The 17,071-nt window shown below is 39.2% G+C and overlaps 2 protein-coding genes across 2 annotated transcripts; both read right to left on the bottom strand.

The window, feature by feature from the left end:
• Positions 1-2,271: 2,271 nt before the first annotated feature.
• On the bottom strand, positions 2,272-3,195 carry LOC102771452 (olfactory receptor 10AG1-like). The gene has a single exon (XM_015567613.1). It carries the CDS (start codon positions 3,166-3,168, stop codon positions 2,272-2,274), a length of 897 nt encoding a protein of 298 aa, XP_015423099.1. The 5' UTR covers positions 3,169-3,195.
• Positions 3,196-12,516: 9,321 nt separating this feature from the next.
• On the bottom strand, positions 12,517-13,462 carry LOC102771168 (olfactory receptor 5F1). The gene has a single exon (XM_006769409.1). The coding sequence runs from the start codon at positions 13,459-13,461 to the stop codon at positions 12,517-12,519; it is 945 nt and encodes a 314-aa protein (XP_006769472.1). The 5' UTR covers position 13,462.
• Positions 13,463-17,071: the final 3,609 nt, after the last annotated feature.

Genomic DNA, 17,071 nt, shown 5'->3' with positions numbered 1-17,071 from the left:
CCGAACTACATGCACTCTGCTCTGACATTTTATTCCTGTTTCATTTATTTGTCAAAATCAAATAAATAACATTATCGCTAGGCATTATATTTCAAGATCTTTCACTCACCCAATACCATCATGCAATAGTCAATAAATATATTTTGAACTAAAAGTGGTTAATTAATAATGAACTTTTGAAATACATTGCATAGATAATATTATTTCAAGTATGTTGTCTACTTCATATAACCTGATATTATTAGTTGTTCTTATTTTAATAATATATCTGAGATGAAAAATAAAAAAATTCAAAATAAATAGTATAAATTATTATAAAATACTAGAGGTCCAGTGCACAAAATCCATGCATGGAAGGGGGTGTCCCTCAGCCCAGCCTGCACTCTCTCCAATCTGGGACCCTTGAGGTAAGTCCAACTGCCTGTTTAGGACTGATCCCAGTGGGATCGGGCCTAAGCAGGCAGCCAGAAATCCCTCTCACAATCCAGGACTGCTGGCTCACAACTGCTCGCCTGCCTGCCTGCCTGCCTGATCACCCCATGACCACTCCACTGGCAGCCTGATAAATGACTTACTGCTCCCCTGCTGGCACGATCACCCCCAACTGCCCTCCCATGCTGGCCCGATTGCCCCTAACTGCCCTCCCCTGCCAGCCTGGTCACCCTTAAGTTCCCTCCCCTACAGGCCTGGATCCCTAATTGCCCTCCCCTGCTGGCCTGATTTCCCACTACTGCGCTCCCCTGCAGGATTATGTGGAGGAAAAGAGACATAGGGAGTACAGAGATGACTAATATGTATTTTATCTCATTTTGCTGCTCTAGCATTCAAATTTACATCTTCCTATCTTCTTACACAGCTATTCCTTTGTCATTAGGGCCCTATAAAGTTTCTTTAAAGAAAGAAAGGAAAATTGCTGATTTGTGCCTCAGTGAGAGAGCTAGAAGTGCGAAAAGTGTTTCTCACACATCCCAGGGGTAAAGTTTTAGTATCCTTATTACTAAAAGCCTAAGTGGTCGTCACACCATAATGCCATTACGCCATCATAAGATGGCTGCACACACAGGTGGGCAGGGCTGGGCTTGATTCTGCGAGTGTGGCACGGAGCCTGCCTGGGAGACCTGCCTCCTCCAGGCTCCCAGGCAGGTCCCCCGGCCTCATGAGGCGAGGCCTGCCTGGGGGTCTGGCAAGGTCTGCCTGGTAGTCCCCGGGCTTCGCATGGTGAGACCTGACTGGGGATCTGGCCTCCTCCTGCCTCTGCACAGCGAGGCCTGCCTGGGAGTCCTGGGGGTCCCGCCTCCCAGCTCCACAGGGCATGGAGTCAAGACCCCCAGCTCCAGCCTACCTCTTTGGGGCAATTTATTGAGGAACCCCAGATGGGTGGGCAGGGCCTACCTGTTTGGGGCAATCAATCCTGGGGCTCACGCACTGTGACAGGACACAGGCCAGGCTGGGAGACCCCACACCCACCAAGGATGAATTTTGTGCACTGGGCCTCTAGTTTTTATATAAACATCCTTGTTTTAATTACTGAAATACCTTATTTTTCTCACCTCCACAATTTGTATTATTTTTTCTATGCATTTAAAACTTGTAAAACAAAACTGCAATCAAGTCTTTTAATTAATACAATAGAAGTAAAGGCAGTTAGTTGGCATTCTAGAGGAAAACTAAATTCTAGAACTAAGTGTGCCCCTTTTTGCATATATGAATTTCTCTTACCGAATTAGCTGATGAATCACCAATAAAAACAGGTGGAATGTCAACTTTCTTTAATGAATCAACTTACTGTTGTTGGATTATAATTCTTCCTTGCTTTCAATGACCTGGCTTGATTTTAATACAATTAGTGATCATGAGCTGATAAAACATCAATAGTTATACCTTTGCTGCAAAGTTAATTCAATACCTACTATTTTTCAGACAACATGTTGGGCTCTGGAGATACAAAGATGAATATTCTTTTTTTTTTCTTGGTGAAAAATAAAATGTAGGCAATATTCTGGAATCTTAGGGAACAATGACAGCAACAACCTTTAATGATTCCACTGTGTTATTTCAAATATTTCAATACCTTGAACTGACTTTTGAGTTAATTTGCTATTTAAAAATAAAAGCATAGTTTATTTTATGTGAGATACAAATATGATATCACTCATCCGGAATACTTGAGATTCCTAGCAATATTGGAGAAGAACCAAAATTAATGTCTGGAGTCTGTGATAAATAAAAAAACACATTTTAGGAAGCTACATTTTAAAGTCATAGAACAATCTATGCTGATAGGAATTTTCTTAATGCCACCCTAACATCTTTGTTTCTCAGGCAATATATCATGGGGTTCAATACTGGTATCACAATGGTGTAAAAAAGAGAAATAAATTTGTCCATCCCTGCTGAATAACTGGACTTTGGTCTCAAATATGAAATCATGCCTGATCCAAAGAATAAAGCCACAACCATGAGGTGGGAAGAGCAAGTGGAGAAGGCTTTGGCTTGCCCAGTTGCTGATGGCAGTGTCAGTATGGTGGAGATAACTTTCAGATAAGATCCAAGAATCAACATGAAAGGAATAGTGACAAATAGAACAGCAAGAACATAAATCAACATCTCTATCATAGAAGTATCCCCACAGGCAAGCCTAACTATTGGTGGTATGTCACAGAAAAAGTGATTCAACTGGTGAGATCCACAGAAGGGTAGAGAGAAAATCTGGTAGGTGAGCCCTATGTGCACTGGAATTCCTGTCATCCAACAACCAGCTGCCAAATGGATACACAGTCTATTGTTCATGATGAGAGGGTAGAGTAATGGCTTGCAAATGGCAACATACCTGTCATAGGCCATTGCAGTCAGAATAAAGCACTCAGTGGCCCCCAAGACCAGAAAGAAATACATTTGAGTAGCACAGGCCAGAAAGGAAATACTTCTATTTTGTCTACAAAGATCTATTAACAATCTGGGGATAGTGACTGACACATAACATATTTCCAAGGAAGAAAAGTTCCCAAGGAAAAAATACATGGGGTTCTGAAGGGAAGGATCAGCCTTGATTATCAGAACAACGAGGCTATTTCCCATCAGAATAATCACGTAGACGCTCAAAAACACCCCAAAAAGGAATCCTTGCAGATCGGGAACGTCAGAGAAGCCGAGCAGGATAAAACCCATCAGTGTAGTGTGGTTTTCCCATGGGGGATTTTGTCCTGTAGCTTCCATAGATGAACAAAACAGTCCCAGTGTAGAAGTCGCTTCAATTCACTGGCATGGCATAGCTAATCCAGGTTTTTGTTTGCTGGTTTTGTACTTTTGTTAATATATTTGAGATCCAATATCTTAAAATTCCAATGTGGCAAAGCAGGAAACAATGTTAAACTTTATTTTTCCTGTTCATATTAACAGCATGCACAAATGAAGAACACGGCAAAACAGACATGTCGGGTAGCTTAGTCTAGGGGTAAGAGCTTCTCGAGGTAACTTGTGAGAAATGTTTCTCCCTCCTGCCCAATCTGCTCTGTGATTGCTTTTTATGTGCATTTTTGTCTGCCCCGCATCTGCTGGTTTACAATCTGTTTAGATGATTTTTTTCATCATGTTTGGTCTTATGTTTCCTCTGTGAACTTCATCTCAGAGGACTGAAGGGCAAGGTCATCAGAAGACTCCAGTGCAATCGCAGCCTGGGCCACATCCTATCTGGTAAAGAGACGTAGACACTCATCAGAAAAGCAAGAAATATAGCCTTGTTCCATCATCAAAAGATTCCACTTAAATATCCCAGAAACTTATATGAGTAATAATATATCATAGCAAGTCCTACCTATGTTCATTTGAATTTTAGAATGTGAAATAAAGATATTAGAATTTGCTTTAATATGTCCTCAGCCCTGCCATGACCCCCAACAATCCTAACAGCTTTACTTATATTCTGAACCTTAGGTATACTTTAGAAGTAATTAGCTAAATTTAGGGCTTTATGGGAAAATTAAACAAGGGAAAGGTAAAATAAAATATGTAAAAAAATTTGATCATATGGTTCACCTTTGACACCAGATAAAATATAAAATTTGTTTTGTACACTTTTTTATATCTCTAAATATGTATAAGCTCTTGAATACATAATTAATATATATTACAAATGTAATATATATTATGTATAATGCATATTTAAAATATCTGTATAAGAATAACCATTAGAAAACACAGTGCTAAATGCAGTGTAGGTTTAGCCTAATCAGCTCCTTAAATAATTAAGCATTTTAGACCAAATACGTTCAGTCTTTCCTCCACTGTGTTGGACCCTAGACATCACTCTTCTGATTTCCACCCAGCCTTCATTGGTGTTGAAACCATGACCTTTTTCACAGAGAGACATACTCCAAGATCTACATTGTCACGAGTTTTAAAGTTTCTCCTCCATTTCCCAGACTCCAGCTTCATCTTCTCTTCCTACAGAATATAGTCTTCCTTTTCACTTTTAAGACCCCCAATTCCCCTTCCCCCTCACAAATCCTGGGCTACCGAGTACTTAAATTTCTACTCTTTGTTTCTTGCATCTCATTAATCCTAAACCCTGGCCTTCTTAGTTCAGTGAATTCTCTATCCTGACATTGTTAATTTTTCACTGCATACCCTAAAGATAAAAGCTCTCTCCTAGTTACTTCTCTGCTATGGCTCAGAAATTTCAAGAGGAGGGATCAAGGACCTGGGGCATTTCAGATTCAAATAGTATGTTCTACAAGCTGAGAAAAGTACACTCCCCCAAGTCTTCTCTTTCCATCTCTTTGTTTTTCTGGTCTCTCTTTTTTTCCCCTTCTTCTTTCCCCTTTTGGTTGTTATTTCCTCATTTTAGATCTACTCAAATTGTTCAGAATTTATACCACCTTGGTTATATATGTTTTCTCTAAGAAGTTTTACCTTTGAAAAAGAACTGCAACAAAAAGAGAATTGAATTTTCAGTAACCCAGATAAGTTGGATAAATGTATCAGGAAGTCAAGCAATATATATTTTGTAGCATATGTTGTAATTTATTATGGGTAAATATTAAGTGTCATTAATCACAAAATGTGTTAAACACTAAGGATGCTAATGGTAAATAGTATGAGCCCAGTTTCTGTCTTTACAGAGTTTACAGACTAGTGGTGAAGTCAGACAGATTAGAAAAGTTATTACCCTAGAATGCGCAGCATCTACATAGAGAGGAGCGTAAGGTGTTATGGGGATACCAGATGATTTCCTAAGGAAGTGACATTTACTCTGAGAGGGGGTAAGATTTTGCATATCACAGAAACATTTTGTTATTTTTTACATTTAAGAAAATAGAATAAAAGACTTTCTAGAAAAAATTCCCTCCTATTATTATTATTTAGGTTTGCATTCCAATAGCTAGCTGAAGTCTTATATGGAGCGGTGGTTCATAAATATTTCTGTCGGGAAAATTTAACTAGATTCAAGTACTCGCTGACCAAAAAACTTGACATTAATTGACTTAAAATGAAAATTAGATATATTCTGATAATATGTCTTAATTTAAATGATCAGAGCTTAATTTTTCTTGCTTGAAAATATACACAGTAATAATAATAATATGTGACTCAAGGAATTGTTTTGAGGGGTAAGTAATATAACCCATGTTAACTGCTTGCTTTAAAATAGACAGTTTTGCTTCTATTAGGCATTGTTTTTATGATTAACATACTTATTAACATACTTATTGTATTTATCATTATTATTTTAACTTACATATTTTTTCCTCTCTTCTCAAACTTTTCTCATCTTTCATCCTGCCATGGAGTAGCCTTTTCTTAATCTAGAAGAGGAGAAAATGTGCGGGAGGGTGTTTTGGCAGGAATACTAAGCTTAAAAGTAGTATGCTGCCGGTGTATACCCATTAGACACTGTGTGGGTACACACCCGCAGCAAAACCAAGGGGGAACCACTGTCATTTCCTGGGCTTTGTGTTTAGTTTTCTCTCTTCTGTGCCAGTTTCCTGTACGTAGAACACAACGGAGAAGTAGGCTTTGTTATAGAAATATAAGCAACATTACAAGGTCTAACCCAAATCCTATTTAATATGAGCATCCCCAGAGATAACCTTATTTTTTAAAATTTATCTCATCTCTCAATTAGTAATTCATTGTATTTTGCAGTTGTAATATGGGAATGCCAGATCCTCCTCTACCAATTTTTCTGTTTCAATGAGAACTAACATAGCCATGGAGAATAGAGAGGCCTGATTATTTGGAAACTATTTTTTTTTATTGTCGACAATTTTTTGAACATTTTTTAATGTAATAATCACCTTGTTAATGACTTCACAGGCATTATCTCATTTACTACACTCTGAATGAAGTAGGTACTGTTATTATTCACATTTGACATAGAGGCAGAGGTAGGGAGAAGTTAAATAATGCCCAATATCAAGAAGCTGGTGTGAACCAGCTGACTTCAAACCCAACAGTGCAATGCTGGGCCACCAATATATGTCCTTTCCCCCACCAATATGTTTATTGAAAAATTTTGCATATAAGTGGATCCACACAGTTCAGACCTGTGTTGTTCAAGTTACAACTGCATATTAGATCTGTTCCATTTGAACAGTTTTGCTTTTTCTTCTTGAGCACTTTCCACAGCAGCTCTGCCTCCCACAAGCACCCTCTCACCCGGCCAGTGTGTGCCCACAGTGTGAGACGCAGCGCTGGTCCAGGGGACCATGGTTACTTGGCAGCCTCCTGCCCACAGCAGCGGCATCACTGGCCTGACCATCCATTCCGGCATTTTTGCAGAGCCTGCATTTTTAATCAGAATTCAATGGGCTTCATAGAACATTCAATAGAAATATTATTTTAAATTTAATGCTTTAAGAATAATATTAATAAATTTAGAAAATATGAAATGTCACAACAGCAAGGTGATTTTATGTTCATTTTATATCTCATTTGGTATTATAAAAACGAAAGACTGAGTTGATTACTTATAGCTACCATCTACATTTTAATTTCAGAAGATTTATCTCATAAATTAGCCTGATTGGAAGAAAGTATTTTCTTTGATGACTTAATTTTTGAGATGAAAAATAATGTACTACCGTAAAATAAGCAGAATAAAATAATTACTGCTTACTTGTTTATATTATGGAGACATCACCATGTGTTGCTTCTTTTATAAAGATATGATCTATGTAATATAAATTTTTGGTTTAAATTATTTGAGTAACAAATTTAGCCATTCTTATTTTTCCTGAAGCTTATACTTCACTTTAAAATATATATCAGTGTACCTTGGGTAAGAAGTAATAGCCTCTTATTCCTTGTGATGGCATCTTCTCTCCAGGACATGTTGCATAGTTAACTCAGTAATCTGTTTATCAGGCGGTAACTGAGAAAACAACCCAGGCTGCCTCTGGTTGGATTAGTGCTGCAGTGAGGACGCTCTCTATGGAATACGGTCTGAGCAGCACTATCCCCCTGGCCACTCCGCTTCACTTTCTCCCATCCTGCCCATATTTGGAAAGTGGAGGCAATTCCCCATTGGGAAAGGTTGTATTAAGACCAATGAAGGTATTAAGCAAAGAAGATAAGAAGATTCATGGTCACAGACAACAGTTTGGTGATTGTCAGAGGGAAAGGGAGATAGGGAGAGGGAACAGAAGGTAAAGAGGGGATAAATGGTGATGGAAGGAGACTTGACTAGGGGTGATAAACACACAATACAATATACAGATGGTGTATTAGAGAATTGCATACTTGAAACCCATAGATTTATTAACCAATGTCACTCCAATAAATTCAATTCAAAAAGACATTACCAGTCTTTAAGTTGGCCTTTATCTACATATGAAATCCAAGGATACTAAATTTGAAATTCTTAAAAACCTTTTCTTAACCTCAAAGAATGTAACATAGAAATATTCTAGATTTCATGCATCATCTAGGTTGTTTACATGTTAAGGCTCTCTGTTCATGACATGAATAGGATTTATCTGTAGTTACAGATATTAATATAAGGAAAAATGAATTTGGACAAGAGGATAGAGTATAATAAGTCTCAAGGTTTCTATATCAGAAAGTGAGGATGGGAAAAGGACCTTATGAGGGCTTTAAAATTAAGAGGAGAGTGAAGATAGAGTGACTTGTTATTATTGCTGTAAATAGTTGGTAAGCTATGTAACATAATCACTACATGCACCAGCTTTTCTCTATTTACTGAAACTTTCAATAAATATCTAACTGCATAAGATATGGTGCTGTAACCTTCAGGAGGCACTGACAACATTGTACTCTGTAGCTTTGTCTCATGTCTGACTGTCAAACTCCTGGTTATCTTTTAGACTGAGTTGCTGTGTCACATTTATGAAAAGTGACCCATTATTTTTGTAGGCAAAGTAACTATCCTATCTAATAATGAGGGAATATGCAAATTGACCATCACACCATCACAAAGATGGTAGTGCCCATAGCCACAAGATGGCAGCGCCCAGTCCCCTCAGCTCCACCAGAGTCCCCCAGTCTGTTCAGCCCCACTGGGGGTGCAGCCAGACCCACCCTCAGCCCCCCAGCTTCCCAGGGCCGGCCCAAGGTGCAGGCAAGCCTTGGATGTCGACTGCCCAGCAGTTTAGGTCTGCTCCCCGCTGGCAAGTGGACATCCCCTGAGGGCTTCTGGGCTGCCAGAGGAATGTCTGATTGCCATCTTAGGCCCAATCCTCTGGGGAGCGGGCCTAAGCCAGCAGGTGGTCATCCCCTGAGGGGTGTCAGACTGTGAGGGGTCACAGGCCGGGCTGAGGGACACCCCTCCCCGCTGAGTGCACAAATTTTTGTGCACAGGGCCTCTAGTCTATACTAATAAAAGGGTATAATGCTAATTAGACCAGATGTCTTCTGGACAACCTTCTGGATGTACTTCTTGACAAAGCTGGGCACTGGCAAAGCCGCCTGCCCCATGGTCCTGGGCACCAGTGCCTGTGGCTGTGGCATGGGAGAGGAAGAGAAGCTGCCCACTCCATGGTCCCAGGTGCCTGCAGCTGTGACCTGGGATATGGAGAAAAGCTGCCTTCCCTGCAGTCCCAGGTGCCTACAGAGGCAGCACCAGGCAAAGCCACCCACCCCATGGTCCTGGGCACCTGTGGCCAGCCCGGGTGAAGCCGCCTGCACATGGTTCCCTGTGTGGCTGGTCTGGGTGAAGCTAGCCTGGGTCCGGATGCCTGCAGCCAGCCAGAGGGAGGGAAGCCCGGTTCCCGGGTGCCTGTGGCCAGCCAGAGGTTGGAATCCTCGGTGTGGGGCTGAGGCAGAGGCGGTTAGGTGTGATCAGGCAGGCAGGCAAGTGAGCAGTTAGGATCCAGTGGTCCTGGATTGTGAGAGTGATTAGGCCCATGGGATTGGGCCTAAACTGGCAGTTGGACATCCCCAAGGGGTCCTGGATTGGAGAGGGTGCAGGCTGGGCTGAGGGACACCCCCCAACCCTCGCCAGTGCACTAATTTTGTGCATCAGGCCTCTAGTTTTATATAATAACATCAACCTGTACTCATATTTTCCTGCCTAAATACAGGGCTCCATCTACTAATGATTATATTTAGTTGTTAGTTTGGAATTTGTGACTCTGGAATATTGATTCTTTTACTCCTTTCAGCTTGCTTGCTTACTTTCCAACTTGGTCACAGGTTTTGAGAGCTATTCTCTATTTGGCCTCATCTAATTACTGATAAAAATGTTGATTAAAATATAGCCTAAAGACATACATTTCAAACTTCATTCATTTTAATACATGAATTACTCAAAACTTTTGAATAAGGCAAAACATTGATTGATATGTGTCTATTTGGGGAATGTAGTAACAGTAAACATTCAAGTAAAATAAAGGACTGGGAATATAAAAACCAGAAGCAATGGAGATAGTATATCAAAAAGGCAAAAATAACATTACATTCATGGGGGGGGGTTAATAAATATTGTCAGGTCCTGAAGAAAGAAGAGAATGCCAAATCACACGCATCTGATATAATAAAAGCCTAGGTAGCATGACACCCTCACGTGACACCCTTGCCATGACATCATCACAAGATGGCCGCCACGAGATGGCCACTTGCACAGCAGAGGTGGGGCCTGGCAGCTTCTCTGGGTGGTGCAGCCTGGGGGTCCTGTGGCTCTGCATGGTGCAGAGGAAGCTGGTCCTGGTGTCTCTGCCTTCTTGCGCAGAGGAGGCGGGTCCTGGTGGAGGAGGCAGGTCACGGGAGGGAAGGGCAGTTGTGGGCAATCAGGCTGGCAGGCAGAAGTGGTTAGGGGCAATCAGGCAGGCAGGCCGGTAAGTGGTTAGGAGCCAGAGGTGCCGGATTGTGAGAGGGATGTCCGACTGCCGGTAGTTGGACATCCCCTGAGGGGTCCCAGATTGGAGAAGGTGCAGGTTGGGTTGAGGGACACCCCCTCCCCATGCAAAAATTTCTTGCACCAGGCCTCTAGTACAAAATCAAAATTAGAAATCTCTTAATGCCTTTATTTTTTTAATTCTCATGCAAGGATATTTTCCCATTGGTTTTTAGTGGGAGTGGAAGAGAGAGGGAAAGACAGAGAAATATACTGATGTGAGAGAAACACATCTATTGGTTGCCTCCTGCATGAGACCTGACCAGGGCCCAGGCCAGGGAGAAGCCTGCATCCAAGGTACATGTCCTTGACCAGAATCCAACCTGGGACCCTTCAGTCTGCAGGTCAATGCTCTACCCACGGAGACAAACGGGCTAGGGCTTATAATGCTTTTATTATTTAGATTTCTTTTGAGTTAAAGAGAGTAAAAAATAGTTGGAAAAACTTTCATATAAATGTATTGAACAATAAGCAAGAACATATGATAAATGTGATTTTGTAAATACTAATGGATTTAAGAAATAATTGAAATTTACAGAAAAAGCTTATATTTAATGAATTAAAAAGTAAGAAACATCATTAAAGACAATAGCTTTCAACATTGAAAATATCTGTAGAACTTTTAAATGAGATTAATTAAATGTAGAAAAACTGAACTAGAAAATAGAGAAGATGTCTTAAAATATGACATGTCTAAAATCCCAAATATCAGAGTAAATGGGTTCATCTTTCAAGCATTTTTCTATTTCTGTTTTACTGGAAATTAAAGCATTGAATGGAAGGACTATATTAGTTTTTATTTGTGAAATATCCTGGTCCCATATGTGATTCCATTAAATATACAAGGCAGGGAAAGCAGAAAAAAATCCAGCCGATGAGCAGCCAGCTGGTGCAGAAGAAAGTAGGCAAGGCACCCAGGAAATAGTGAACCACCCCTGAGACAGCCTGATTATTCTGCTGCAGGGGCTCCAGGGCCAGGTACCTACTATATACCTGTGGGGTGAGAGCATGGCCCACAGGTCCACAGACAACACCAATAGCTTCATGAACATTTGTTTGACCAAGGTCACCTATGTGGACCATTGAGGGCATTATGAATGGTCAAGCTGGATGACCTCTGTGTGACAAACCATAAGCTCTGCTATGCCATATCTCAGATGACTTCTTCATCACAACATCTATCAGCAAGGGTAAAGGAAAGGTGGTGAAACATTTCTGTCCAATAACTGTAAATGTGGCTGTGTCCTCAGCAAGCACTGGCCCTCACTCAGTTTCCTCCAGGGTTCTACTAACCCAGCTGCCTGTCTACCTGCATATTAAGATTAATTTTAATTTTAATATATTAATTTTAATATATTTTTACTAGAAATGTATAGAGGATTTCTATACGCAAGAAATCCATGAGCCATGGTAAAAAATATGTGGCACATTCAGCCATTTAAGTCTTCATGCAGTAAACTCTTTGCAGCAGCCAAATGTGTATGTGTGGAGATTACTGTGTGTGTGTCAGTCTGGGAGAGAGGAAGCGAGAGAATTGGAAATTTTTGAGGAGAAGGGAAGGAAAGAGAAGTAACTGGGACATTCTAATCAGACAGCAATTTTCTCAAATCACACTTTTGCACAAAATCACACTTATTTTTTAAGGAATATGTATATGTGTGTATATATGGGTAATGAGGCATATAAAAGCTGGAGAGTTTATAGTGGTAATTAAAACTATAATCTCAAAATTTAAATATTTTTTCCACAAGATACTTTAATATTCAAAAATGGATAACATTCTCAATTTAACAAATATTGACAGGTAATAGATAATATTCTCTTAGAAATCACAAATGGTGAAAAAAGAATACATGAGAAAAAGATGAATGTGTAATTATCAATGTTTACTATAGCTAGTTTTATGTGATATTGTGACTTTTGTCTCTAAACATTCAATATCTTCGTTTCCCTAGGTAAGATTTTATTACAAATAGGCCGTATTGTTTAGGACCCATGAATACACAAAATGGTTACATAAAAGTTTTATGGTTGTATATAAGTTTGTTAATATACTTGAATATTAAAGGACATAAATAGAAATATTCTTATGAAAAACTGGAGGCTTGAATAGGCTTTGCAAGTTCCTTAAATACTCTGTTAGGTCCAGAAAATTAACCAAACAATCACAGAAATGCAGGGATCCTTTTCCTGGTAATTACATTCCGTAAAGCCTTCTTCACTTCCTTATTCCTGAGGCTGTAGATCAGTGGGTTCAACATGGGGATCACCACCGTGTAGAACACAGAAGCCACTTTGTCCTGACCCAGGGAGTAGCTGGATGTTGGTCTCAGATAAGTATAGATGGCGGTGGAATAGAAGAGAATTATGGCTATCAGGTGAGAGGCACACGTTGGGAAAGCTTTGTGCCTGCCCTCCCCTGAATGCATACGAAAGATGGAGACGAGAACGTAGGAGTAGGAGGTGAGGATGACCAGCAGAACCCCCACCATATTTACTCCAGCAAAAGTGGAAAAGATGCTTTCATTCAGGCGTGTGTCTGAACAGGAGAGCTTAAAGAGTGGAGGGCTGTCGCAGAAGAAGTGGTGGATGACATTGGAACTGCAGAATGGCAGGCTGCTTACATAACTTGTGTTCACCATGGAGTTCAAGAGTCCTGCTGCAAAAGCCCCTGCTGCCATTTTCAGGCAGACCGTCCTGGTCATGACCAAGGGGTACAGCAGAGGGTTGCATATGGCCACATACCGGTCATAGGCCATTAAGCCAAAGAGGATGCATTCAGTTGTGGCCAAGGCGATAAAGAAGTACAGCTGCAGAAAGCAGCCAGCAAAGGAGATGGTTTTCTTCTCTGACAACAAATCCACCAGCATCTTTGGGGTGACGGTGGACGAATAACAAACGTCCACAAAGGACAGGTTAGCCAGGAAGAAATACATGGGTGTGTGGAGTCTGGAATCAGTCCTGATTAAGAGGATCATCCCAACATTCCCGCAAACTGTCAGCGTGTAAATGACCAAAAAGAGGAAAAAGAGGATAATCTGTAGCTCCAGCGTGTCTGCTAATCCCAGCAGGATGAACTCGGTCACCAAAGTATAATTAGTTCTGGTCATGTGTTACACATATAGTTTGCTTAAGCTTATATGGATATAGATATTTCCCTCTCCAAAGGTTATAGGAAATAGTAGAAATGTTAACGAGCCTATTCCTACATGAAAAATAAAACCTTTAGGTTAATAAAGTATAGTAAGGAAAGTGACTGAACGAAGAGGAAAACTAGTGGAGAAACAGAGAAGCATTTGAAATTATGAAGCAATTGACCTTATTAAGTCTGTTGCAGGTTCCTCAGATGGCTGGTCTCAATCCACGTACTCCACTTGAGTTTCTTCAAATGCAACAGATGTTGTTCCCTACCAGCCCACATTCAAAATGCCAAGGATAAAAATATTGCTGCTTTAGTCTCCCCAAGTCTCTGAAAGGTGTGTGCATTTAACACAAATCCATTGTTTATTTCTCAAGACCACTCTGTTTATTCTACAATTCCAAAATTCATGCATTGCCTCCCAGAAATTTCTTGTGTGCCTCAAGCAACAAAAACAGTGCCCATTTCAAATGACTAATAAGTTGATATATATTGTATATTATAGGATGGTTTTGTAGAGTATTAAAAATGACCTAAATAATTATTTTTGATATAAAGTACACAATCAAATAAATGTAATGTAGTTCCACACACAGTACCTGTCCCCCGCAATGAATAACAGCATGAAATCTTTATGAGCTTCCTTCCTCAGTGTATTACTCCTGCAGATTATTATTTTTTTGTTTTTATTAAGGGTTCTCAGTTGGAGCTTAAAAATAAAGGAGAAAGATTTCACTCTGTAAATGAAATGCAATGAATATTTGAATTACCTTTTGGTTAAAATGAGAGACTCCTTCTGAGTGAATACATGTTGCTGCACTTTTATTTTGTTTTCTTGGAAGACAATTGGATGACCATGGGGACTATATTATAGGGTTTAATTGTGTAGTCAATCCTCTAATGGCAGAAAGTCCCAGGCTCAAAATAAAATAAAATATAATCACACACAGTTATGTGGAAGCAAACATTGCATCATGAAGTGGTTCCTGACCTCTATGTAGCCTTAAAAACTTTCATCAATGTAAAAAAGAAATTGGCTATTTACTGTGCCTCTCTCTTTGTATTTTTTATCCTATTTCGAATGGGTTGTAGTCCACTACCAAATTATTATTCTTCTTCCCCTTACTTGAATGTGTGTGTGTGTGGAGATGATGAGTCAGTTTAAATTTCAATTCTTTTATTGAGTGAAATTAATGACAAGGAGGAACTAACTAAATACATTGTATAGTGTTTTAAAAAATTATACCCTGATCAAATAGGACAATGAAAAAGGAAATCAAGTTACTTTTTATTATTTTGAAATTGTGTTAGCTTATTTAAATTGTTGTCCATTATTCTCATCATAGAAGGGGATGGTAGCACAGTTTTTCCAGATCTAAATATCCAAGTAAAACCAGGTTGAATAAAGCACATTGGGTGTCCATGTGAAAGGGGATTATTTTGGCAGAGAGAACTCATCATGTGTTGAGTTCTGTATTACACTTTCCCATTTAAGTTTTTAAGTCTTTGAAAGAGGGGTGATTATTTTGAACACTTTGCAGATGAATAAAGCAGGGCTTAAAGCTATTAAATGACATTTCAATGGATGAACTGTTCGGATGTGAAAAAATGGACTTGAGCGCAGTCTTCAACAAAAGCATTAATACCCAGCTATCTAATTTTTCTGTCTAGTTTCATTTTATCTCCATTAGAAGATTTTATATATATAACATATGTAATACATATATACACATATACATATGCACACATATGCACACACAGTAAATCTAATTTTCCTAATATCAGAGCATGTAGAGTTCTTGTGCTTCTAAGGAAAGATCTATGACATCATGAAAAATACTGAATGAGGCAGGTGGGGAGGTAGAAGAGGGTAAAGTGGGGATAAATGGTGATGGAAGAGGACTTTACTTGGGTGGTGAACACAATGTAACATGTAGATGATGCATTGTAGAATTATATATCTGAAGTCTATATAATTTTATTAAGCAATGTCACCCCAATAAATTCAATAAAAATAACAATGTAAAGATCTCTTATCGTGCCATTAAAAACTACCCTCTGATTGGCATCTGTGCAAACTGTTTTTAATTTATCTTTATTGGTGTATTTCAGATGTCTCCCATTTCCCACCCCCACCCCCCATTACTCTGTTCCACCAGGATCCTACCCTACTCCAGAACTTTGCTGCAGTATTGTCTATGTCTATGAGTTATGCATATATGCATATACATTCTTTGGTTGATCTCTTCCTGCTCACCATCACTCCCTCCCATCTGAGATTCATCAGTCTGTTGGATGCTTCCATGTCTCTAGACCCATTTTGTTCATCAATTTATTTTGTTCATTAGATTCCACAGTTAAGTGAGATAATGTGATATTTTTCTTTCTCTGACTGGCTTATTTCATTGAACATAATATTCTCCAAGTCCCTCCATGCTGTCTCAAAGAGTAAGAGTTTCTTCTTTTTACAGCTTCATAGTATTCCATTGTGTAGATGTCCCACAGGTTTTTATCCACTCATCTATTGATGGGTACTTGGACTGTTTCCAGATCATAACTATTGTAAGTAACATTGCTATGAACATAGCAGTGCATAAAGTATTTCTGATTGGTGTTTCAGGATTCTTAGGATATACTTAATTATTTACTGTGTTTTTCTTCTGATTATTTTATGAGGTGATACAGATATTGACTTTCACAGAAGGTGCATAAGAGATAAACTCTAGTGTTCTGAGGATTGTAGTCTCGTCAATGGGTATAAATTTGGTATTGATCAAAGGATTTGCAATTTATGACATGTAGGGTAAATTTTATATTATCACATGTCACCTACTCCACCATTGCCAAAATAACTTCTATGAAAAAAAGGGGTGAAACTACAAAGAAAGAGAATTACAGGCCAATATCCTTCATGAACATAGATGCTAAAATCCTCAACAAAATTCTAGCAAGTCGGATCCAGCATTACATTAGAAAGATCATACACCATGACCAAGTGGGATTTATTCCAGGATGCAAGGCTGGTACAATATCCTCAAATCAAAAAACGTGATCAATCAATGCAGAAAAGGCATTTTACAAAATCCAACACCCTTTCTTGATAAAAACTCTCAGCATAGAGGGATAGAGGGATCATACCACAACATAATAAAAGCCTTACATGACAAACCTACAGCCAACATCATACTCAATGGGCAAAAACTAAACTCATTTCCCCTAAGAATGGGAACAAGACAGCGATATCCAATTTCACCACTCCTGTTCAATATAGTACTGGAAGTGCTAGCCATAGCGATCAGACAAGAAGAAGAAATAAAAGGCATCCAAACTGGAAAAGAAGAAGTCAAATTGTCATTATTCACAGATGACATGATATTGCCCATCAAAACTAGACTCAATAAATGAATTTGGCAATGCAGCAGGATACAAAATTAATACCCAGAAATCTATGGCTTTTTAAATACACCAATAATGAACTCACAGAAAGAGAAACTTAAGAAACAATCCCATTTATGACTGTAACAAAACAAGATACCTAGGAATAAATCTAACAAAGGAGGTAAAGGACCTGTACTCAGAAA

The sequence above is a fragment of the Myotis davidii genome, unplaced genomic scaffold (genome assembly GCF_000327345.1).
Source record: "Myotis davidii unplaced genomic scaffold, ASM32734v1 scaffold4004, whole genome shotgun sequence".
NCBI classification, from domain to species: domain Eukaryota; kingdom Metazoa; phylum Chordata; class Mammalia; order Chiroptera; family Vespertilionidae; genus Myotis; species Myotis davidii.
The sequence above is the reverse complement of the archived record's forward strand: the minus strand, read 5'-3'. Positions and strand labels throughout refer to the sequence as shown.